This window comes from Sturnus vulgaris, chromosome 1, assembly GCF_052056855.1.
Source record: "Sturnus vulgaris isolate bStuVul1 chromosome 1, bStuVul1.hap1, whole genome shotgun sequence".
Taxonomy (NCBI): Eukaryota; Metazoa; Chordata; class Aves; order Passeriformes; family Sturnidae; genus Sturnus; species Sturnus vulgaris.
This window is the reverse complement of record NC_142243.1, coordinates 142,435,533-142,458,819: the sequence shown is the minus strand read 5'-3', so window position 1 is coordinate 142,458,819 and position 23,287 is coordinate 142,435,533. Positions and strand designations below refer to the sequence as shown.

Below are 23,287 nucleotides of genomic sequence, written 5' to 3'. Positions count from 1 at the left end.
CAGAAGGAGGCAACTATGCTAAATTATACCAGCAGAGAAACTGGCTGAAATACAAGTTAACTTCATCATTTAGAATTTCTTACTGTGCTTTGATTTATTTGTGTCTTATCTTCTGGAGTTTCAGCTGTGAAGGGCGAGAATTATCTTTATCACTGTACTGAATATCACTGCTATGGCCTCAGCTCTTTCAAGCTGGTAAATAATGAGATACTCATGAAATTCCTAGCGGGTGTTTTGTTTTAATACCTCATCTGATTTCAGTGGGAGGTTTACCTGAGCACGATTTTCCACTAAGCAGAATAATTTCTTGTTCCCCCTACCAGGTAACAAATGCCAGCTTAATACATCAATCCATCATCACATAGTTAGGTATTATCTGTAGTCAAAAGCCCCAATAAAAAATTCTAATCTCCTTAGAATGATAAAGAAGAAAACTAATCTGATCCTATTGCTAATAAAACTGAATTTCCTAAAAAGCAAGGGCTATTTATACCTTAATAACACAATGGTCTTTCCATCTATCAGTCTGGAAATTCAGTACCACTTGGTATCATATAATTTATTTTGTTCTAACAAACCTGTTAGTAATGTGAGCCCTATAGCTGTTGGAGAGAGAACTGTGGAGTGGGAAAACATTATGTCTAGTTCTGCATGGTAAGCACTGTTATGGCCAGGAGCAGAATTGAAGTTGTTTTCTGGAGCATTGGAGCATGCATTTTGAAGTGCAACCCTTGCTTTTGCCAAGAGGTGAGAGTTTAATTCAGTTGGTTGGACAAAAATAGAGGGATTGTGGAAAGACCTGACTCTTTGTTCTCAGTTCTGCTGTAAGCATTGCCAGGTATGTAAAAGAGGATGATTTAACACATGGTCCGGGTTCGGGCCAGGACAGGGTTAATTTTTGCAGTAGCCAGGAGGGGGCATGGCCAGCACCTGGAGATTATTCTATACCACCTCCTACCATTTCCCAGGGATGGGGAAAGGGTTGCTTTGGAGTCCTGGAGTGTGGCAGCACAGTGGGGTATTGCCAGGGGGGAGCACTCACATGTGAATCATTCATCTCTTGTATTCTGTCACTGGTATTGCTGCTGTTATTGTTCATTTTTTTACTTCATTGCTATTTCCAGTAAATTATTCTTATCCCAACCTATAACCTTTACCTTTTGTGCCTCTGATTCTCCTCTCCAGTCCAGCACAGGAGAGGGGGAATGTGGGAGTGAGAGAGCAGTGGTTTGGGAGTAAGAGAGCAGTGGTTTGGAGTGTTTTGATGGAAACACTCAGCTGGGGAAACCATGGCTCACATCTAGTTAGGAAATGTGGGAATTAGTTACCTGAAGAAGAGGCATGTCACTCCCTTTACAATGAATGGCTGTGTGATATGCCAAAGGCTTGTTTAAATTATCTGATATAACTTCAGCGAAGCAGTGTCACTGGGTAACACCCTGCAGGCCTCTCTGAACTGTGGCACCAGACAGGATGTTCACAATGGCTCCCAGTTTTTCTTTGCCCTAATTATTTTTTCATTTTCTAAGAGCACCTGGTCTGTTTTATTGTCATGACTCAGTGGTACCTTGTGACATGGACGTACAGAAATCCACCTCAAATCTTCTCTCATAACTTATCATGGTGCAGCACTATTCATGTCATGGGTTAGTAGTTCAGAATACTGCTCATGCCTGGCAGAAAAGACTTTGCCTGAAGGCTGCCTGAAAACACAAATAGGGCTAGCTAAAAAAACAAAGACCTGTTTGTCAAATACGAATGGAATTAACTGTCTTATGATCCATTCTCTTGCAATCCATGATACATATCTGATACTTCCCTTCATAGGCAGGAAAGGGAGTGTGTCCCAAAAGGCAGGGAAAGCACCATCACTTTCTTCCCCAGATTTCTTCAGTTCCTGTGGTAATTTAATTTTTCTCTTTCATCCTGAGTGACTGTTGAGTTTGCTAGCACCAAGCTCACATTTCATTACACCTGTGATAATTTGTCTGTTGGTAATTTGAAGGTTGATTAGTTTTTTGTTACCTGTAATTACAGACAAGCACTCTAAATGTTGCTTAACTGCCAATCAGCTGGTCTAGTAAAGAATAATTTAGATATTTCTCTTGTAATTGAAAGAAACAGTTGAGGGACAGGTAATCTGGCTGATGGCTAGATTCAATACATGTTCTCTCATGGTAGATGACACCAACAAAGAAAGGCCCATGCTCTTCTTGCAATGGCAGGGCTTGTTATGTCAGTTAATTACCATTTGTTGTTAATCAACTACATCCAACCAGTACATACAGTCTCCATTGACCTGTAAGAGGGGTGGTGATTATTTGGCATGGCACACTGCTCCCTTTAATCCCTGGGCTCTTGGCAGAAGACACAGTCTCGTTTCTGAGCCTCTCCTGATTCAATCTGAATGGTGATGGAGTGGAAGCTGTAGTGCTCAAACAGTGCTTGGGTAACATCTCTCAAAATCTTCTGGCTGTCCATTGTGTCTGCTACAGATAGCAAGCAGAAAGTGATCAAAACACACACATTTTGATAATACTTTAAAGTGTTGCATACTTCTAATATAGACAATGATATCTAATATAGATATGGTATACTTCCAGGATAGAAAAGTTTGTTTGAGAAGTGTTTATTGTCCTTTTTTTCCTCCTTTCAGGAACCCCCGTGTCAGCAAACCTTTGTTCATTCAAATATGGTTGAAGTATGTCACTTTGGCAAGAGTTAAGCTAAGTTAAGTAATCATCATAGCAATTCAGTTTGGCAAAAGACTGGAGGAAAGCAGAAATACTTAATAAAGATTAGTTTGCCTAGTCAGGGAGTAGCAGCAGAGCCAAATGATTTGGGTGGCTGATAGACCCTCTGTGTTTGGAAAGTGGGGACTCTGTGGAGGACTTCACCTCTAGCCCTGTTCTTGGCCAAGCACAGCTGGCTTTTTTTTCTCTTAATACTTTCTTTTCTCTTAATATGTAAAAAGCTAACAGACAGGAAAAAAAATTGACCGGGGTAGTGGACAGTTTGTGAACTGGAATAAGAGCTACCATTTAAAATAGTATTTTAAAAGATGGACTAGAGCTACCTCTAAACTCCATCTATTTTTACAGATGGTTTTACTGCTGGAGATACATCAGGAAGGCATACTGGCCCTGTAAGTTTTTCTTGTAGAGATCAACAGTTTTCAAGTTTGACAAAATTATAATAAAATTCCAGTTTGAGCCTCATTCTTTTAATTTGTTTTAAATATCTTGTCATTTACTTTGTTGTCCTGCAACCTCTGCAGTTTTCAAGTTTTGGGCTAAGTAGAGGTCCCTGTTGTTTAGACAAGTTTCCTGAGAGTAGGATCTAAGATCTTTATTTGTTATTATTGTTGATTTTATTTTTCCAGCAAAATTATGATGATTCTTTTAACCAGCAACAGAGATACAGCCAGTTTAATCTGAATCAAGAAAGACTGACCTTTACTCGACAGCAGCTGAATAGTTACTCCCTGCTTACAGAAATTTACTGACCTGTGGCAATGTGAGCAGAGAGAGCAGTTTGATTCATTGTCAGAGACCAAAGATGAAGGTTGTGAACAGACTCCACTTTTTCAACTGCTAAAATTCTTGCTTTTACAGCATCATAAGCAAATCCTTTTGATGTTCCTGAAAAGGAGAAATCGATGGAAAAACAATATTTTTAAGGGATAAGAATTATGATCAATAGATGAATCATGAACCTCTATTCACTTAGATGTATCATTTTTATAAAAGTATTCAATGCTTTGGAAAGCCCATCTATTTCAGAGTTCACTGTGTTATATAATCCTATCCCTTGTTTTAAACTTCTCCATGGGAGGCTGAGACTCATGCATGTTTTAGGGGACAGTCTGAATGTGCAGTTTACATAGGGTAGTGAGCTATTTAGTCAGATCATGTTCTAGTTTTGCACCAACATCTTTTGTGAGTGTTCTCTATGCCTGTGTGAACAGCATGAACTCATCATGCTCCATTTGGATCCTTAAACTGGAACAGCAGCTCCAGCATCTAATTTCTTTTCAGAAAATTCTGGGCAGAATATTCTACTTAGGAGACAGGAGACTCCCCAGAGAGTGTCCCAGGAGTGCAGTGGGCTTGGTGCAGAGGGGAACAGAGCACTGCTGACTTTGGCATGCCAGCGCTGCTTACAGAAGCTGGGACTCACTGCTTTGAGTAAGAGACTCCTCAGTGTCAGGGATTGCTCTCCCTTCCTGGTAGTTTGATTTTATTTTTCCCAATAACCAAAAGATCTGATATTTTAGAAGCCAAAATTGTTTTTTGGAAGCCAAAAGTTGCTGCACTTTTGTCTAGGTATACTTCTTCATGGAAGTATCTCAATCTCACAATCATTGAAACCTCAAATGAAACTACTGTAACAGTATCAGATATTTTATTTCTTGAAACAGCAGTGGGCGCAAGTGAAAGAGAGAAGAAATAGCCGTGCAAGCAGACACACTAAGTAACCATTCAGAGGCTGCACTGTTAGAGCTACTTTTCCCTTTAATCCTCATGTCTTCACAGTTGAGAAAGAGGTTGCATTATATTATTCAATGTGAGGAAGACAAAATCATGCATCTGTGACTGCTCAAGTCATTTGGCCTTGTAAATCAAATATTCAGGCCCATAGCTGACAGGATTAAATATTGCTAAGCCTGGCTCTTCTTGCTGCTGCTGTGCTTAGAATTGTTTATTCCCATGCACTGAAATGAAACTGGAAAGCTCCAACAGCTTGCTTTTCTGGACTCATGTAACTAAAAATCTTTTAAACTTCTGTCTCTTGCACTCAGCCTATTTCACAGACACAGTTCAAAGCACAATCAAAGCACTTTTTCTTCACAAAGACGGGTAAAGGAAATACACAATGAACAAGGTAAGTAGGCATCTCACATGCCAAAGGGGTGATAGAAATGCTACACACACGGCAAACAAAAGCAACTCAGAGCTCATTAACAAAACACCAGTACACAGATTTTTACAAAAGCTGGCATATGTGTAAACATAAGGTAATGGTAGAAAACAATTTGGATTAAAATTAGAAATAGGTTTAAAGTATGATCAGAACCATGAGAATATCGGAAGCCGATGCAGAAATGTGCCATTATTCTTTTTTTTCCAGCATATATAAGCATTATGAAGAAAGCAACAGAAAAAGAAAATCAAAATATAAGTATATTGATTCTGGAATCAGGTCCTACCTTCCATTAACACAGTTAAAATATCTCTTAAAATCGTGATGGTAGTTGCCAAGACAAAGGTGGAAAACACAAATGTGCAGATTGGGTCGGCTATTTTGTACTGTGGCTAGAAAAATATGAACAAACCACTTTGTTAATTTCATTATTGTCAGTTATTGTCATTTTTACTTAGTTAGCATGAAAGAATAATAAATTCCATTCATCTAGTACAGAATGGAATGGCCTCCTTTGCCAGCTAGAGAGCCTCAGCACAGGGAATGAAGGTACTACAGGTGAAGAAAGTATCCAGTTGAAACACCAAGAAGAAAGGGTTAGACTCTCAACAGTTATTTCATTTCCCAAGAATAATATAATTCTCTTTGATACAAGTACAGCGTGCGTAATTAAAACAGGAAATATTTACATAGTACCTAGGGTCACACCGTTGTGAAAATAGCACTTATCATTGATTGCAAAGCAGGCATATGAACTAATAAAACCAACCTTAAAGAAGATGATAAGTGCGCTAATTAGCACACTAATGCTCTGGAATAGATCTCCAATGGTATGCACAAAGGCTGCCCGCAGGCTGGCATTGCTCAGAGCTGGCTTTTCCAGAGGGGCTGACTCGCTTTCCCTGGCTTGTGCCCCATGGCTGTGCCCGTGGCCAGTCTGGTGCAGAATCAGGCTTAGTCTGCAAGAGATGTAAAGCTACAAATATCAGAGGATATACTGCATCTCTGAAAGCAGTGAGGTCATACACATCACCATCCTGCCACTTCTGAATGCTGAACAGTAAAATTTGACACGTTAGGTAGAAATGCAGAGTGGCTGAGCAGACAATTCCTAGGTTTTTGGTGATTTGCATAATCAAGAAAGTCTGTGAATGGGGTAATTAATGAGGCTTCAATTTCTATGGAGTTCTTGAATATTCTGACATCTAATAAAAAGCGAGATGGAGAGTAATCTTTTCCTGGGGTTTGTAGATTAATAATTTGCCTTCCCAGTGTGGCAGCTAAGAAAGGAGGAGAACAACTGCAACTTTCAATGAGAAGCAGGACTTCTCTTTTTGGCCCCTTTCCATATCCTCATGGAGCTCATAAACACTTAATATTTTTGAGGCCATTATCTCCCTATAGTTTTGGGTTTTTTTAATTGACTTAGAGCAGCAGGTTCAAGGTTGACATGTCATATGAGAGGAGAACAAAATAACTTACAGGATGTTGGTGAGCACAGCACAAGCAGAAGTAATGAGCATCACTGTAGCATCAATATCGTAATCTGGGTGTAGCAGCCTCATGCAAGCCAAATATATCAACACACCAGTCACCATCCAAACTATTATCATTGACATGAAAGCTCCCAGAATTTCTAGGAATGAAAAAAAATCTGATTTTAACAGTCAGAATAGGAATGCAAAAATTTGAAGAGGTTGATGATAACGATTCCAGGTTTATCAGGTTTATAGCCAGGAGAGCTGCTTCTTGTATGCTGGCAGTCTTAAAGAAACAAAGAATGGGTCAACCTCCTTTCTGATCATAGAAAATCCAGTGACTATTCAAGGTAGCCTTGTGCATGTGGTGGCTTAACCCTGTTCTACCTGCTCCTACTTTTGTCCCTTTTCCAGTGCTGAGTTCATGCAATATTCTAAGAAATTGGAGAAATGTAAAAGATGATTTGGGGAGTTCTGGGAGGAGCAAAAGGAGTTTGCCTGGCCCTGACTGTGGTGTGAAACCTATAAAGACCAGCCCTCCTCTCCCAGCAAGATTATCTTCATCACAGGAGCAGAAGTTTGAAGGAAGGAGAGAGGCACAGCTCACCCAAATCCACTGTCAGACATAATCTCCCTCCATTAGCCTCCCCTGTTTCTGCACACCTCTCACCACTTCACACTTCAGAAAGGCAGTAGCAGCTCCCAACGAAGTCCTGTCAGCAAAACTTATCCTGGAACTCATTCTGCCAATGCCACAAAGTCATTTTTGTGCCACCAGCTGTGATGAGAACAAAAGAAGTTATTTTTTCCCCAGGGTAGCAAAATTTAATTTTGTCTCTATTGGCTTTGAGTTGGGCTCAAATAAATCCAGTCCCCAAGGCCACCTTTTATTGCACTGTTATAGGAGAGGTCCAGGGAAGTGCATATGAACGTGCAGCAAGCTTTTAATAGGATATGGGACTAGTAATTGCCGTGTGACTTGAATGGGTAAATGAGCACAACCGAGACAATACCAAAGAAAATGCAGCTCACAGTAAAGTGAAAGGCAGAAGACAGCCAGAAAGCATTTGCACAGACCTCCACTGACAATCCTTTAAAACAGCTTATGGTTTTTTATATCATTTTATGGGGATGCCCCCTTTACCAGGCTGCAAAAGCTTATCAAACAATTATTTTGCCTAAAAGTGGAAAATAATAAATGAAAGTGCACCGACAGGGGAATTTAGTTTTGCTTAAAAGTAGATAGAAGCAAACCTAAATCGTACAATTCCTTTTCTACAAGTTGCAGGTTGAACCCCTGCAAACTTGGCCCAGCTGAAGGGGTTGATGGCTGTGCTATCATTGGCATGAAAGCAGCCAAGAGCTCTTGTGAGCACATGTATCCACCTGTGTGGATTTAGGCATATTTTCTATAGCAGAGCATGTTAGTGGTCATCTTTACATATTAATTTCCAATGGAATATCTTGGCAAAAGTTTAGTTAAGCTTACAGATCAGTTCAGCAGCACTAAATACTTCACTCGAGATTCTCAGTTCTCAGTTACTTTCAGAGCTACTAGCACTAGCAGAGCACAGCAAACAATAGTGTAGGATTGTGTGGGAATCTCTGAGTACAGTTGAGGAAAATTAAGGTGCAAGAGAGTTTTTGTACCTGAAAATAGTTTGTCTCACATTGTGTTTCTGTGTTTGTGAAAGTGGCTGCACTGCTCTGGCATGGAGGGCAGGAGGCATTCAGATGGCTAAACCTGAGCACTACCATACAGAGTCTTTTCATGACAATATCTATCAGTCTGTGAGCAGCAGTGAAAAAACATCTTCCAGTGTCATGGAGGGCTGCACCTGCAAGACCTTGGTAGTCAGTGAAGAGTGACTTTGCCACCTGACTGCCCTCAGCTACTCTATTAAGGTACCCACCTGCATATTAAACTGAGAATATAGCTGGGGAAATAAGCAAGAAACGGGATAATAAACATGGAATGTGATTAAATAGCTTCTAACATTTGATGCAAGGCTCTTTCTGCTACTAGGATAAAAAGGGCAATAAAGGATTGGTTTTGAAGTTCTGCATTCAATGACAAAATAAAAATAATCTAGTTCAGACTGAGGATGAAGTCACATGAAGTGGCTGAACCTGCCTATATCAGCAAGAAAGGTCTCTCTCTCACTGTTTCCCCCAGGATAAGAGGGAATAAACATGAAAAGTAGTGGTAGATCAACTGATGTTAAGTAGTAGTTTACTAAGGCTGCAAAATTCAGCTGTGTGTTGTCTGCATAATGCCAATCATGCTTGAGCCATACTGAACCTCCCACTCACCCAGCAGTCTGTTTCCACCAGGGCTGGTAGAATACACTTAGGGAGCTACAGAAAGGCAGGATGAGTATGGCACATGCCTTCCCTGGTACTCTCTGCAGCTATAACCATCTTTGGCCTACAGACACGTGAGTCAGAAGCTGTTTCTGGACTTTGCTACTGAACATCCTTGAAGCATTTATCATCTGAGTCCTTGGTTCTGGTGCACAGGTGTCTAGAGTCATTTGAGGTATAAACACCTCCATGTGCGGCTTGACACAAGGTGTGTAATTGGCCCATAGACTTCCAGAGTGGAAACTGGACTTCAAATGGCAAAAATCATTTACATATAAGCAACAAATCTGAGCCCTGAGACATCCAACATGAGACTTACTTTCAGACAGAGACAAGTAAATTGCCTACCTGTAGGCATTACCTAAGTGTCTAAGCTCCCCCTGCAGACAGTGGACATCAAATTAATGGTGATTGACAAGTTCTCTTTTTCACTGGCTGACTGGGAACACATTCTGGTTTCTTAGCTGTGAGTGTCTGGTCACATTTGACAAGCCCTGATTTTGTCCTTGTCACCTTGTGCAGTCTCCTATAGACCTTGTGCAACAGCTGCCATTCCATGCATAAGCCTCCAACATTCTATGGATGTAACACTGGACTTCCATGTTTAGGAGGCTGAATGGAGTCAAGATTTCTGTTGAATATATCAGAGACTTGGACCCTGTACTTAAAGGTGCTCATGTATATGTAGGCATTGATATTTAGGTGTCTAAATCTTGAACAGACTCATACTCCAGAAAATTATTCTCATGGTTAGTATTTTGCTAGTGTCTTGCCTTTTGCAAAAACATTTGTGTTTGATTGTCAGGCTTTTGATAATAGGTATCATCTGTAAAATGATTATTTTAGGTTGAGGAAAAGGTACTTTAAAAACCTGTTTGCACCTGATAAAAGGCAACAGTGATAAAGAGATATGAGAGAATCTAGAAAAGGGTAAATGTTAAAGGATCTCACTTTTCTACACATGTAACACTGTGAACGCTTTACAATTATTTAATCATTTGCTTTAGAAATGGAGCAAAGCCTAATTTTTATGGTTATTATTGCCTTTATAGAAACTTGTTTCATAACAAGTTGAGAGCTCAGTCTTCCACGCACTCAAGTCACCGAGAGAAGTTGCTGTTATTTCAACCAAAGTTAGCACCAGCCCAAAACTATGGCAAATAATGAACTGAAGGATGTGCTTTTAGATAAGAGGTGACTCTTTTCTTCTTCGAAATTCACTGTCTTACTCTGTTTTGTGTCCTGAGAGCTGTGGGAGCATTAGTGCACTGTCTCTCAATGCCTGCAGACCTGCCTTGGACATCAGCGTGCTCTCCAGCCCCTGCCTATGGTCACTTCCCTTTCCCATTCCACATGTCCATAATATGCCATGTTTGCTACCTGCTCGGTGCCACCCAAAAGTGAACTGTTTGGTGGGAGGTTTGGAGGCGAGCCACAGTGAGAAGAGGCTGATCAGGAAGCTTGTCAGGTCCACCAGGATGTGTGCTGCATCGCTGAGCACTGCCAGGCTCCCGGCGATCTGCCCACCTGTGTGAAACACGAGTCTGGATCACAGCTCTGGTCAGAGCTCTGAGCCAGCCAGATCCAACTCAAGACCTGATTTGCTGAGAATCAAAGGGAACACTCAATTTTCGGTTATCATACATGAGACCCAAACCTCTTCAAAAATAATTTAATTTTGTACCTCATTCATGCTGTGAAAGGTATGAATTAATAGAAATACATAAGCCAAATTTCTTTATAGGAAAAAGACCTAAGAACTGTAAGAGCTGTGATACATTATTTCTATAGTTACCTTATTATTGTACTGTTTGACTATTTTAATATCAGCTTTTTTTGTGAAAAGCCATATTAGGAATCACATTTCCAGTATCCTCCCACTATTTTTTCACAGAACACCGATATTTTTATGTAAGTACAATAGTTCAGAGACCTAGCTTATGGGATTAATTTCCTGTTTGTTACAGGAAAATATGCATGTTCTTCTTGCTGCCTGTTTATTTGTCACAGGCAACACTAAAACAGAAATACATGGAAAGATCCCAATAGAAGAACTGTGATAAGCAATCAACCATTTTAGTGAGGGCGTAGAGAAAAATGTTCTGTTCTCAGGACTAATCTAGTATTTTGAATCTGTAATGCATGACTTAATTTTCCTGCTAGAGCTCAAAAAATGTGGCTAAATATCATTTTACTCTGTGGGGGTTTGGATTTATGTGGATTCTGAAGGAAAAAAACCCCACCGAATTAAAAACATTTTGGGTTATTTTAATCCACATTTCTTTTACTTGGTAAGCCAAATATAATTATTTTGCCAATTTCTTTTAACCATGTCTCAGGGCTAAAGGAAAATCCAGATAAACTAAAAGTTTGCTTTAAACTGCCCCAGCTCCTGGTGGCTGCAGGAGAAGAAAAGGATCCCAGGCACGACACTGTCCTTCCAACGCATTACAGCAGGGGAATCTTTTCATCAAAGTGCAAATGTAGAAGAGTTGACATAATAGAAATAATAGAGCCAAAACACCTAGTTTCTGCATTTGGCAATGCATTTCCATTCTTCGGTCATTTAATTAATTTCAGCTCAGTCATTTCTCCTGACCACAACCCATCTGAGAATTAATGAATCCTGAAAAACATCATAAAATGCCTCATTCAAATCTTCGGCAGCATACCACTGCCAAAAGGACATGTAGATGTCTCTCTCCTTATAGTTGGAGCATTTTCATGCTAGCAGGATGGACTGTCTGCTTAACTTCCTCCTGTTTGCATATTTTAGATTAGAATACCTAACACCACAAGGTATTTCAGCACAGAATTTTACTCAAAGTTACTTCTCAAAAGGGAGAAAACATGGCTGCAGAATTTGGGGGCATCTCATTCCTTGTGGTAAAATGAAAAATTCATCAGAATAAGTATTTCCCAGCACATGCTCAAGTGTAAATGCACAGATACTTTTTGGTCATGGCATGTTTCTTAGACTTTCACTATTTTCAGGGTAACTGTATCTCAAGAGGAAGGCAGTTCTGCTTAGCAGGGGGAAGAAGGCTTGTCTGGCAGTGTCCAGATATTAATAACCCAGGCATCAGGTATCTTTCAGCAAACAAATATGTAGACCATAAGCTATGGGCAAAACCCCATTGCATTTTATATGCTCTATTTCCATGTTCTGTTGGACAGTATCTCAGAAGCTTGCTGCTAGCCTGCTGTCTTTGAAAAATGTTTGCAAATTATTATTTTATATATTGCTGGCATAAGTAATACATTGGGTGAGTTTCAGAGATCTCAGTCTGCTTAACTTAGCAGCTTGTCTCACTGATCAAGTTTTTATGTTTTACTCTGACATGAGACCACATGCAGTGTTTGTATTTCTTTCTACTGCCCGAGTGGAAGTGCTTTGGAATCCACATTTGTTCCTTAACCACCAAAAATCGTTGGAAAGCACTTTCATATCTGGGGTCTGCACTGGGAAGTATTGATCTGACTGACATTTCCAGACCTATGGAGATTGTGATGGATCTTAGAAGAACAGAAGATAATTGTCTTTCAGAGAGAGTTGGTGGTGTATCAGGCTCAACCAGCAGCGTCCCATTTGGGAGAGCAGTAATGGCCAACACACATGGTTTGAGAAAAAAAATATCACAGAAAGATCTAGGCATTCAAAGAAGCACAACTTTTCAACCTCTCTGAGAGTGATGCAGCTTTGTTTCTTCTGTTTAGCAGAATAATGCCCATGGAACCTGTTTGCCCTTAGAGGGCAAGGAGGGGAGGGGAAGATATTCTTTATCTTCAGGAGTAAAATAAGTGTTGTAGTTATAGGCTTTTACAGCTTTTTATCAATATTCCCAACAAGTGGCCTTTAAGATGTACCATTCCCTATAATGGATGTTTATAGCTTTATAGACCACAAGCAGTAGAAATTGTCAGTCACTCAATGGTCAATCATCAGGCACAGCAGTCTTGCCTAATGATTAAAAAAATTAAATGTATGGTTCATAATTACAAAAATTTCCATAGAGAGCTGTCTGTAGCTGCAGTTAATAACTGGTTTGTCAAAGTTTAATGGTCTGAAGCAAAACGGTCTTCAAGCCTGTTACTTAAGCTGTCACTGCAAAAAAGCTGCATGATTCATTAAGCAAAATGAAACATTTAGTTAACATATCATCTGTCCTTCCAATTATCCTCTAGCACAGCCGCATTCACCAAACTTAAGCCTACTGATTATATGGTTTTGTTAATAATGCATTACTTCTGGCACTGGAAATTACTGCATGGGGATTAGCAGCATGCACCAGTTTTCATGGGGGAAATGCAGTGACCTACAAGCAAGAGGGATTCATGCAGAGGGAGCACGTGGGAGGGAAGAGGTGGAGAAGTCCCTGCTGGCTTTGGCAGCCAGAGGAGAAGGCAAAAATGCAGCAACTCTTTCAGTGCCTCCACTTCTCACTTGCAGAAAAGACAAAGCTTTTCTGTTTCGTTTTCATGGGGCTCCAGAGATGTCTGAGCTGGGGAAATATGGGTTTCAGAGGCCTTCCTGGCTGATTTTTGTTACATTGGCTGGAACACGTATGGCAAAAGTCTGTGGGATTCTTCATGCCTTCTCTTACCTCAGCTCACTGCAGAGAAGGGCAAATTAAAAAGCCAGGAACTATCAGGTGGATATAAATATCACAGAATTCATGGAGAGAGCAGAGCAGTGAGACAAAATGAAAGCCAGTGCTCTATGAGCAAGCCAAATACTTATATTGGATATTGTAGGGTGGGTCCACAAGTGAAAGCTAATTAGGTAGGGGAATAATCTTCCATTGATCCAGAGACACACTAGCAGACCAATTTAAAAGATAAATGTGCCCTGATATAAATACATTGACTTAACTGTAGAAAAACAGATGGTGAATCTGGCCCTGGATTTCCCTGGATTTTGAAAAGAATCTTGCATTTATTTTCAGATCCTGCTGCTAGCAGCCTCCATCAGTGCTGAGGTCTCACTGGCCTGGATAAATATACAAAATCTTTTAATATTTTAAAAAAGAATGTAACCCAATTTATTAGAAACCTTTCGTGATGCTAAGACATGTGTCAGTCAAGCTTAAAGACCTGGAAGAACAGTTCAGATAATTAACTGTTCTTTGTATTCCTACCCAGATGCAATCCTTGAATGAATATATGAAAATATTTTGATAACTTCACTTAAACCCTCTCCTCTCCCCAGTTCTTTTGATGACCAGGGACAAAGGAGAGTTATTTAATGGCAAGTGAGTCCACCCTTGTCAGCATGGTCCCTGCAGTCAGAGTGCACACTGAAAGCAAGAGTGTGGCTGTGCTGGGCACCAGACTGGGCCCTTTTTGAACACACATACTCCCCTGTTATCTCAGCAATCATGAAGAAGGTGCAAATTACTGATGCTATGCAGAGCTTCCTCCTGGCTTGATGCTGCTCCCTCTTTCTGTTCTCATAAACCTGTGAGTAGCTGTGACAGTGATACGCTGGATTAGCTCCTGTAACTTCTGCTTCCTGCTGCTGCCTCTCTTCATTTGAATTCTTCTGAAGCCAGCTCATCCTTTGGGATAGAACGAAATAGAAGGTTAAAAAAGAAAAACCCTGGTTATTCAGGCGTCTAGCCCTACAGCCCCAGAAACGATGTAATTAATGCTTTCAAAGGATAAAAGCAGCATTGGGAACAGCAGAGCAGGTCATAGAAGAGGCTTGCTCACACAAGCAAGGCTCTGTGGGAGGGAGCTGCACATGAAATGAGTGTTCTGGCTCTGTTTCCCAGCTCTTTGGGCTCTCCTACATCATTTAGCAGTTTATGAAGCACAGGGTGCCTTTCTTAGGCTGTATATCTCATGCACACCTCATGACTTTGAAAAAATTGTACCTCATGCAAATAGCTACCAAATTCAGCATAACACGGAGAAAATTCTACGGAAAATTTCAGGATTTTATTCCCAAAAGTTTTGTCAGGAAAACTAGTCAAAAAACAGCCCAAATGTATTTTTCTTAAATATAATTGGCTAAAGATATTTCTCTCCTCTCTCTGCACACAGAACTATTTTATCTCAAATTTCCGCATATATACAAAATCTACCAATATTCCAGCAGAGCCTGAGCATAGAAAATATTAGCAAAAAAATCTCAGAGGTATTAAAAAATCAACGAAATCAATTCTCCTTAGTACATAAAACCCACAGTACAGGTAGAACCTTTTGTGCCACTGATTTCATGGTAAGGAGAGAAGTCCAGCAGAAGTGGCTCTTTGAGCATTGCTCCATCACAAAGTGATTTCTCAGCCAAGTCTGCTCTGCCACAAAACCTCAGTATTGTGCTTTTCAGGGTTCCTGCACAGCACACATGCAGTGGGGGTACAGAGGTCTGGGACCAGACTCATTGCAGGGCAGCTGTGGAAGCTCCTGGATGACCACAACATCTGGAGCTCTCAGTAGAGTGACCAAGAGAGTCCCCCTGGGAGGCCCAGGGTGGTTTGCTGAACAAGGATGTTCCCTTCTCCTTATCTCTCAACAGAAAAGAGCCCAAATTGCAAAACAAACCCCTCTAACCCTTCTCCCAGGGGAGACTTGAAACCATTCTGTCTCTCCCAATACAACACTTGTTGCCAGAGCTACTCCTAATGTGGTGAATGCACTGAGCCTGTGGCACCAGAAGATGAATTCTGCCAAGATGCACCATCCCTATAACCACACGTTGCAGTATTTGAGGTCTGTATGTCCAGGGGCTACCCAGGAACACAACAAACTCCACTGGGTTTTTTTCTGAAATTAGCCTGGGGGCAGGATGTGGGACTGGGCTTAGTTGCCCCCATAATAACAATGGCTTTTCCCCATTTTGACTTCAGATTTTCCTCTGGGACTAGGAAGAATTATTTCTATAGCTGAGTGAGGAAAACCTGTGCTCCAGGAAGTAACATGAATCCCGGTGACTTTCTGTAGTGTTTCTGCACTGTTTATAGAAGTGTCAAGACTCCTAAAATCCCACTAGAAAGAAATCAGCTGGTGGCTGGCAATATGCAGTGGTCAATGTCCAGAAAAAAAACTGTACTGAAATCACAAGCTTTTTCCAGCTGCTTTTTTTGGGCAGCCTGAGGGGGCTGCAGCTGCTCAGCAGGTTTGAAGTCCTGCCAGATGCCCCACACTGGTGGGCAAGAGGCAAAGGCACCTGCAGAGCTGATGCCTCTGCCTTTTATGTTCATCAACATCACAGAGGTACTGGCAAAAGAAGACCTGACCCATCTTGGCAGCCAAGCCCTGCAACTGTAGATAATCAGTGTGGATTTGGTCCTGTAAATATTATTGAGATGTTCCAAGGGTATGATGTTCCCCTGAGTCAGCCTGTTTCCCAGCCAGGTTAGCATGTGGTCTCTGTTTGCTCAGTGGGGGTGACTGATTCCCCCTGTACGTCAGGAGCTTGTGTGAAAGAGCAACTGGTCAGATTTAATGCCTGATGCTTGGAGACAGTGAGTTTTCTTAGTCCTTTTATCAGCATTTTCCGTTATTTTCCTCACAACAACAAATAAATAAGAGTTGGAGTGTCTAGGGAATGGGCTGCCCATCTGGCAGCTGGGGTCCCCACCAGCCAGTTCTTCTCCAGCCTTTAGTTTTCCATTTATCGGGTTCCTCATGTGCACTGTGTCATTTTTGTACAATATTTTTCTGATGAATTAGACACAGAAGGTACCACAAATTAATTCCTTCCAGATGGCTGAATAAAATGCTGTAGTTCTCTCACTCTTCCCAGGAGATCAGGGCAGGCAAGATTTTCTTTCTCATGATCTCTCTCTGGAGTTAACTTCCAATGCTTTTCTATAGTTTGCATGTAAAATTAATTTCCCCTTACCTCAGTTTTCATCAACTGGCATTGAACATTAAAATCATCTTAATGACATGAGTCATGATCAGCTCAACAGCCTCTCAGGCAGGAATGCCAAAATCACTGCTGCGTATTCTGAGCCACTAAGTCCTTTCCTTGCTGTTAAAAAAATAAGCCGCCCTGTGATCTCCCTCTCTTTTGTTTTTTGTCTTTCAGTCTCTCTGTTAACTAACAAAGCTTCGGGGCATCACTGAGGGGCAGGAAAGCACTGTCCACAGATCTTGCTGGACAGATGCAAAAGCAAACAGAGACAGCATAAACCCACAAATGTCACATTTTTCTGTCTAAAGGGCACCTAAATAAAAGTGCCCCAGTTGCCAGAGGTGGTGAGCATTCACTGCTCCCTTTGAACTTGCAGAACAGCATCTGGCCCGATGAGTTGGTAAAACTCCTGCCAGTTCCTGTACGTAACCATTATTTTTCTCTTTCAAAAGCTGCCTGCCACTAATTAAAAGAATCTAAGAATCTAAGAGGCAGTTTTATAAAAGTGTGAATCAAAAGCTTAAGGTGAAAAGATCAGCTTTGTTAGACCAGAAACTGCTTCATAGTGTTTTACAGCAAGATGTAGCCTTTGAGCATCAGGTCTCTGTACCAGCATATTGCAGAGTCACAGATTAAAAAATAATATTTTCTCCACTTCAAATTCTCTTTTCTTTGTAAAAAAGATAGTCAGGGGAATGTCACTGAAAGACTCCTACTGAGTCATGCCCGGAAGGGGGAAGCAGAAAATATTAATACATATTGCAGATTTCACACAAATCATTAGCAATAGCTTTTTATTACAACTTCCTTTCTGTTTATTTTCACTTGATCTGCTGGGTGCCTTGATCTGAAGGCTTATGGGAATAATTGCTATCCTCCTAGACCAATATGAGTTCCCCAGTCAAAAGAGGAAAATGTGGAATCACTGCACTTTCCACAGGAGATCATCTCCTTCATGAGGGAAAATAGTAATTTTCTGGTGCCTGAAAGGATAATGAAACTACCTTCAGAGAAAAATTTATCAAAGTCATTTCCCTTATGCTGGCACCATTCCAATTTCAATTGATGTACCAATCTTGAATATTTTCAAGGTATGTAAGACCCTGTTAATAACCTGACTGTCCACTTTCCCCTTTTCCTTACTGTGGGCACAAAGTAAAGGCAAATATTTATATATTTACATACATTTAGATATCTAGTAGATTCATGCCCTTATTTGGCCTCATTTTGAGGGCCTGGCCCTGTATGCATAAATGTATTGTGAAAAGTTTTCTTTCTACATAAAACTGTAACAATAGCTGCCTGGAGATAGACCAGAGGTACATGTAGCCAAGTATCCAAATTCAAATATCCAAATGAGCATGAAGGAATACATAAGGTCAAAGTACCAAAGAGGAATATTCCCAGAGAGTAACTGCTCCCGAGTTCTGAACCAGAGCTCCTGTCCAATATCTCTTTACAGATCTGTATTCCACATACCCAGCTGACTTGAAAGTATTGAGTTCCACAATTTAATTACGACGTGTGTAAAAATAATGTGTCTTTTGTCACTCTGGAGCTGTCTGCCTGCTATTTTAATTAGTTTCTCTAGTGTTGGAAATAATGAGTGACTATTCCCTGTTTACCTGCCTCACATCATTCATGATTTTATGTATCATTGTTATACCTCTGAACCATCAATTTCTGAGCTGATGCCTTAGCTATTTAATTTCTGTTTCATATCACTTACTACTTTGGCTCTAATTTTCTTTCTGAGATGAAGTGGGCAAAACTGAATTGAGTGTAATGGAGATGGCATATGGCCAGTCCTGGGCAGACACAGCTTCAGGGTCCTAGTGTCACCTGCAGGGGGGCAAAGGCAATGGGATTGGGTTTTCTGTAAGATACTGTGTGCTACTGGGCCAGCTGGCAAGCCAGTACAAAGGAGACAACCACAGCTAAAACAGTCCAGAAATCACAAGAAACACCTATCATCTTCCTGAGCATTGATTCTGTAAAGGAAAAGGAGTGGTGGAAAGCCTTTATTTGATGAGGACTCTTTGATCTCATGAGAGTTTTCATATTGCCTGTGGGAAGGGAGAAAAAGAAGAAAATGTTCCTTATGTGCTTGCTATAGAAAATCACTCTTCACCTGAAGAAATCATCCCCCAGGTTCACTTCAAACTTTTTGCCTGGTGGTATGAGCCTGGCAGACAAGAACCAATTAGGAGTCTAAGGCCTATAGATAGGACTATCTACAGGTAAATGCTCTGTGTTAAAAAGTTTTGCATGAAAACAAACCCTAACATTTTCACACAAGTTTCCTGCTTTCAGCATTGCCCACCTCTGGGTTTTTTTCCGCACCTTGTCTCTTGTCTCAGAGACAAAATAAAAATCAAAACATTGAGACTTAAAGCCTTGAGTTTCATTTGTGTAATGGTATTCAAAATCCCATTATAAAGACAGATAAAGAACATAATAAGAAATCCACATTGGATCAACCCAAACTCTAGCTCATAGCATAGCAGGCACAATCAGATGCAAATCCAGTGATTTATGAAGTGGGATATTTAATATTTCTGGTCAATATTACAGTGATCTGTTGCCAGCAAGAAATAAAATACTCTGGCCTATCTTCATTCATGGACACTTGAGTAATTTGGTCAAGCCATTACCTAGTCCACGGTAAAGGGTTATCTAGATCACTATATAGGTGATAACAAATAGAAAAAAATAGAATATAATTGATTAGTCATTAGAACTTATTCTCTTTTATACCACCATTGACTGTGAACAGACCATACAAAACTATCTTAGTTCAGATCTAATTTTAAGATACACGATGTATGACTTATGGACAACATGTTTTGCATGAAGCAGGAGGCTCTGAGTGCTCAGCTTCAGACCCTGTAACCATTATGGCTCATAACCTTCCTCAAGTCTGGTGGGAAGTGGAGTCCTGTCCTGAGACCTGTCCTGTGTAATGCCTTCCCCTGTTACTTGGAGGAGGAGGAGGTGTAGGGCACCCTGATCATGTTGGCAGATGATGCCAACCTGGAGGTGCAGCTGATAGACTGGAGGGCAAGGCTGCCATGAGGAGTCTGGAGGAAGAACTCAAGAGGAGCCATCTAATTTCACCAGAACAAATTCTGCAGCTGGGGCAGACAGATTTGTGAGACCACATCTACAATATTGTGTCCAGCTTTGGGGTCCTTAGCACAGGCAGGATCAGTAAATCAGTGCAGGTTCAGCAGAGGGTGACCAGGATGATTAAAGGCTGGAGCACTTCTGTGGAGATTGGACTTTTTGTAAGCACCTGGATGTAACCTGCCAATATTTTCGAGGAGGCTATTGAGAAGATGGAGTTTAATTGCTCTGCATGGAGGAAGGATGAGGTCATTGGTCATAAATTGAAACAAGTTCTGATTTAATATAAGGGAAAAAAAAAAAAAGATTGTGAAGTTAATTCCCTATTGAAGCACATTGCCCAGAATGATTGTGGGGTTTCTATCCTGAGAAATTTTTTTTCAAAACTAGATTGGAGACAACCCTGAGCAACATTATTCAACCTCTTGGTTGGACCAGAGACATTCTTAGGGTTCCTCCCAACATGAATTGTCCTATAAATCTTCAACTGATCTGACTTTCCAAGGACTCAGTTGAAGCTCACCCCTTTTTTAACATTTCAAGTTTTACATGGGAAGCTTTAATGCATCCAAACCCTCTAGTGACTACAGACAGGTCTGGCATGTGCAAAACACCTCCACAGCCCTGAGTGCAGGGAAAGGGGTCAGCTTCCAGGCTTCCTACTCACATGGTCAAGATAAAACTAGTTTTGTTCCCTGTGTATTGTAATGATGGCATTTATTAAAAAGAAAGAGGCTGGGGGATGGCTAGGAAATAGGCAATCTGTGTGTAAATAAATTCTGTTGAAAGCATTACAGCTGCTCATTAATGCTACACATGGGGGACAGAAAAATGTGGTAATTTATACCAAAGGCTAATATGAGCTTATTGCTACTATTGGCTTAAGGCAGCTGCTCTGTGAGCCCAGGCCCAGAGGGCTGAATCTCCTCATGGGCTGGCTGTGGCTCATGGGCTGGCACCCCAAGCTGCTGGGTGCAATGGGAAGCAGGGCAAGGGCTTCCCTTGTGCTACCAGCTCTTTCCAACAGGAGGGAGACTCTGGCTCTCAGCCCCCGTTTCTGGTTATTTCTGAACAGAGTAATTAAATGGTGCAGTTAATCAAATTTCATCTGTCAGGAAAAGCAAAATGGAGCTTCAGCACAAAAGTCACATGGCTGGATGACAAGTCCTCTTAATTTTGGAGAGCTGAACTACCACCTCCATCATTCAGCCACCTCAGGACCACCAGTGTAAAGCCCTCCTGGGACCAGCCCTCCAGCTCAGGGGCCATTCCATGTAGCTGCAGAATCAGCCAAAAATTGCAATTGCTGCAATTGCAGCAATTCAATCCTAAATTCAATCCTAAATTAAGAAATAATTATCAGAAAAAAATTGACTCCAGAAGGTGTGTCAGCTCTCAGATGGGAGGATCAGCTGCCAGGGATTCTTGCCCCCAGTGTGCATCCTACCCTTCTGCTTACCAGGGATATTCCCCATTAATGCAGATCCAGGGAAAAAATGCTTCCTCACAAGGCAGCCTAACAACTGTCCCTGTCTCAGGGGATCATACAATGGGTTTGCCCAGAGTTGTCCTTTGTGTCCAAAGGTTGCAAGGGGCTGAAGGACCTCAAACACTGAAGCTGTGCCCACAAAATTGCAAACTTTCAAAAAAAGACTGAGCGTCTTCAATAACTAAAATGAACTTCAGAATCATATGGGATCTTTTTGAAATATAAATATTACCACAGAAGTAATTTTGGACAGTGCCATCTATATTTATGGAGCCATGTAATAATATTTAAATAATAACCCAGACGTTCAAATGACTAAAATATGATGGCAGTGACCCCAGTATAAGAACATGAAGAGACAGATTTCCATTTGAACTGACAGTGTTTATGCCAAGTTTCTGTCCCACACGTTTTAAGAGAGCCAAGCAATAAATAACCTGAAAACCAATGAGATAATGGAAATGTCAAGAGGTGCTAAGCTGTAACTGAGCAGCGATTTTCTTTTAAAAATACTTGCTAGTCTGAATCAAGAGGAAGAATGAAAAAAAGTCAAACTGCAAAACTATTTTGTGACAGACACTTATACTCATTTTTTAACCCCATCTACAGTATTTCATGTTTTCAGAGTATCTTTCCTCACTCAAGCAAGCATTTACTCACAGGACCTCTGGCACACAAGAGGTACATTATCTCTAAGCCAAACAGACTATCCACAAGAATAAAGCATTGCCTTTCTTTCAAATAAAATGGATAATTTAGACATTCAAGCATGAAGGAGCCTTGAGTCAAACATGATGTCAATAGCACAATTAAAATTCAGCCTAAAATTGCAGCATAATCCATGAGGTTTTGCATCCTACAATAAATCTACTAAGCTTATAAAATATATAGCAAGAGACACTTGCTTCAACAGTAGATTGGTTCAATCCATCACAGACACATCAGACTGTTGTCTAGTAAATGTTTCAAATATCTAATAAGAAAGTTTGGGAAGGAAAAAGTTGAACAAAACATTTCGAAAGTAGTAAAATGTATGCACGGTGAAACTCTTCAGACTGACTCCTGCAGCTGGTTGGCAGATTGGTGATCTCACATTGCTCTGACAAGAAATGTCAGTGAAGGAAACAAAGAGTTGTGTTACCTGTCTAGGGCCAAGGAGTACTTCTTGGTGTCCCTCTCGCTCACAAGACAAGTTCTTTCAAGACCCTTTTCAGTAGCCATGAAGAAAGTCAATGGGGTTTTTCCCCTTAAACTCTCTTTTCTCTGAAGGGATACTGGCAGAAAAGTCCTCTCAACTTATGCAGAAGTCTTTGCCAAATATTTAAAAATGGAAGTGTTTTAATAATCTTCCAAGAGAAACTGCAAGAGAAAGCTTCTTTCCTAGTGCCAGTGGCGTCACTACCATGCCAGCCAGTAACTTGCTGAGCATGTCAGATTGGAGATGTGGGCCTCCCTCCCTCCCTGTTTTTCTTTTTTTTCCTTCCATGTTTGTTGGTGGATGTGCTCTTTGGTCACGCAGGGGGAGCGTGCTCTGCCAGGCCCAGGGTCCAGCACAGCGGAGCACACTCCAGTGTGTGCAAAGGAGCTCACGTGGATGCACTGAAAAAGAGAGCATCAAAAGAGGTCATTAAAACAGCCTGATTTGCCTGGAAACAGTCAAACCCCTGTTTGCCTTTCTGCATGCTTGGCTTGGGAGGAAAGTAAACCTCCCTCACTCCAGCTTTGTGCAAGCCTTTTAATCTAAGCAATCGCTCTAAGGACGGATTTCTTCTCCTGGTGTGTTCTCTCCTAATGGTTCGAAACAGGAGAGGCTGCTCATTATTGCCATTTGCAGAACAGGTTATTGAAATCTTCATTTCAGCAGGAAGGACTGTAGGTTGTTACTTGTGCTTTATTCAGTTTGTTAGTTCTATTGACAGCCACAGTCCCTGGAGGGAAGGAGAAGCCCTCCAGCCTCACCTCTCTCACAGCCTGACCTCAGACATTTGCTTCAGCACTAATGGGAAATCTTGCACTGGTACTGGCTGTGTTTTACCATATTAT

The 23,287-nt window shown here is 41.0% G+C and overlaps 1 protein-coding gene across 1 annotated transcript; it reads right to left on the bottom strand.

Moving 5' to 3' along the window:
- Nucleotides 1-2,297: 2,297 nt before the first annotated feature.
- SLC30A8 (solute carrier family 30 member 8) lies at nt 2,298-22,465 on the bottom strand. Its single transcript, XM_088163970.1, has 9 exons — nt 22,386-22,465; nt 18,761-18,814; nt 14,119-14,323; nt 10,146-10,284; nt 6,406-6,559; nt 5,693-5,882; nt 5,210-5,315; nt 3,507-3,641; nt 2,298-2,486 (listed from the first exon to the last, which is right to left on the bottom strand). Exons 1-9 carry the CDS (start codon nt 22,463-22,465, stop codon nt 2,344-2,346), a joined length of 1,206 nt encoding a protein of 401 aa, XP_088020096.1. The 3' UTR covers nt 2,298-2,343.
- Nucleotides 22,466-23,287: the final 822 nt, after the last annotated feature.

Excerpts from the sequence above, each read along its gene's own strand:
- SLC30A8 (XM_088163970.1), bottom strand. The coding sequence starts at position 22,465 with ATGGCTACTGAAAAGGGTCTTGAAAGAACTTGTCTTGTGAGCGAGAGG. Across the intron at positions 5,883-6,405 it reads GCTGTGCTCACCAACATCCT|ACTAAGCCTGATTCTGCACC; the intron begins GTAAGTTATTTT and ends CATCTCTTGCAG. Across the intron at positions 3,642-5,209 it reads TTTAACTGTGTTAATGGAAG|GAACATCAAAAGGATTTGCT; the intron begins GTAGGACCTGAT and ends TCTCCTTTTCAG.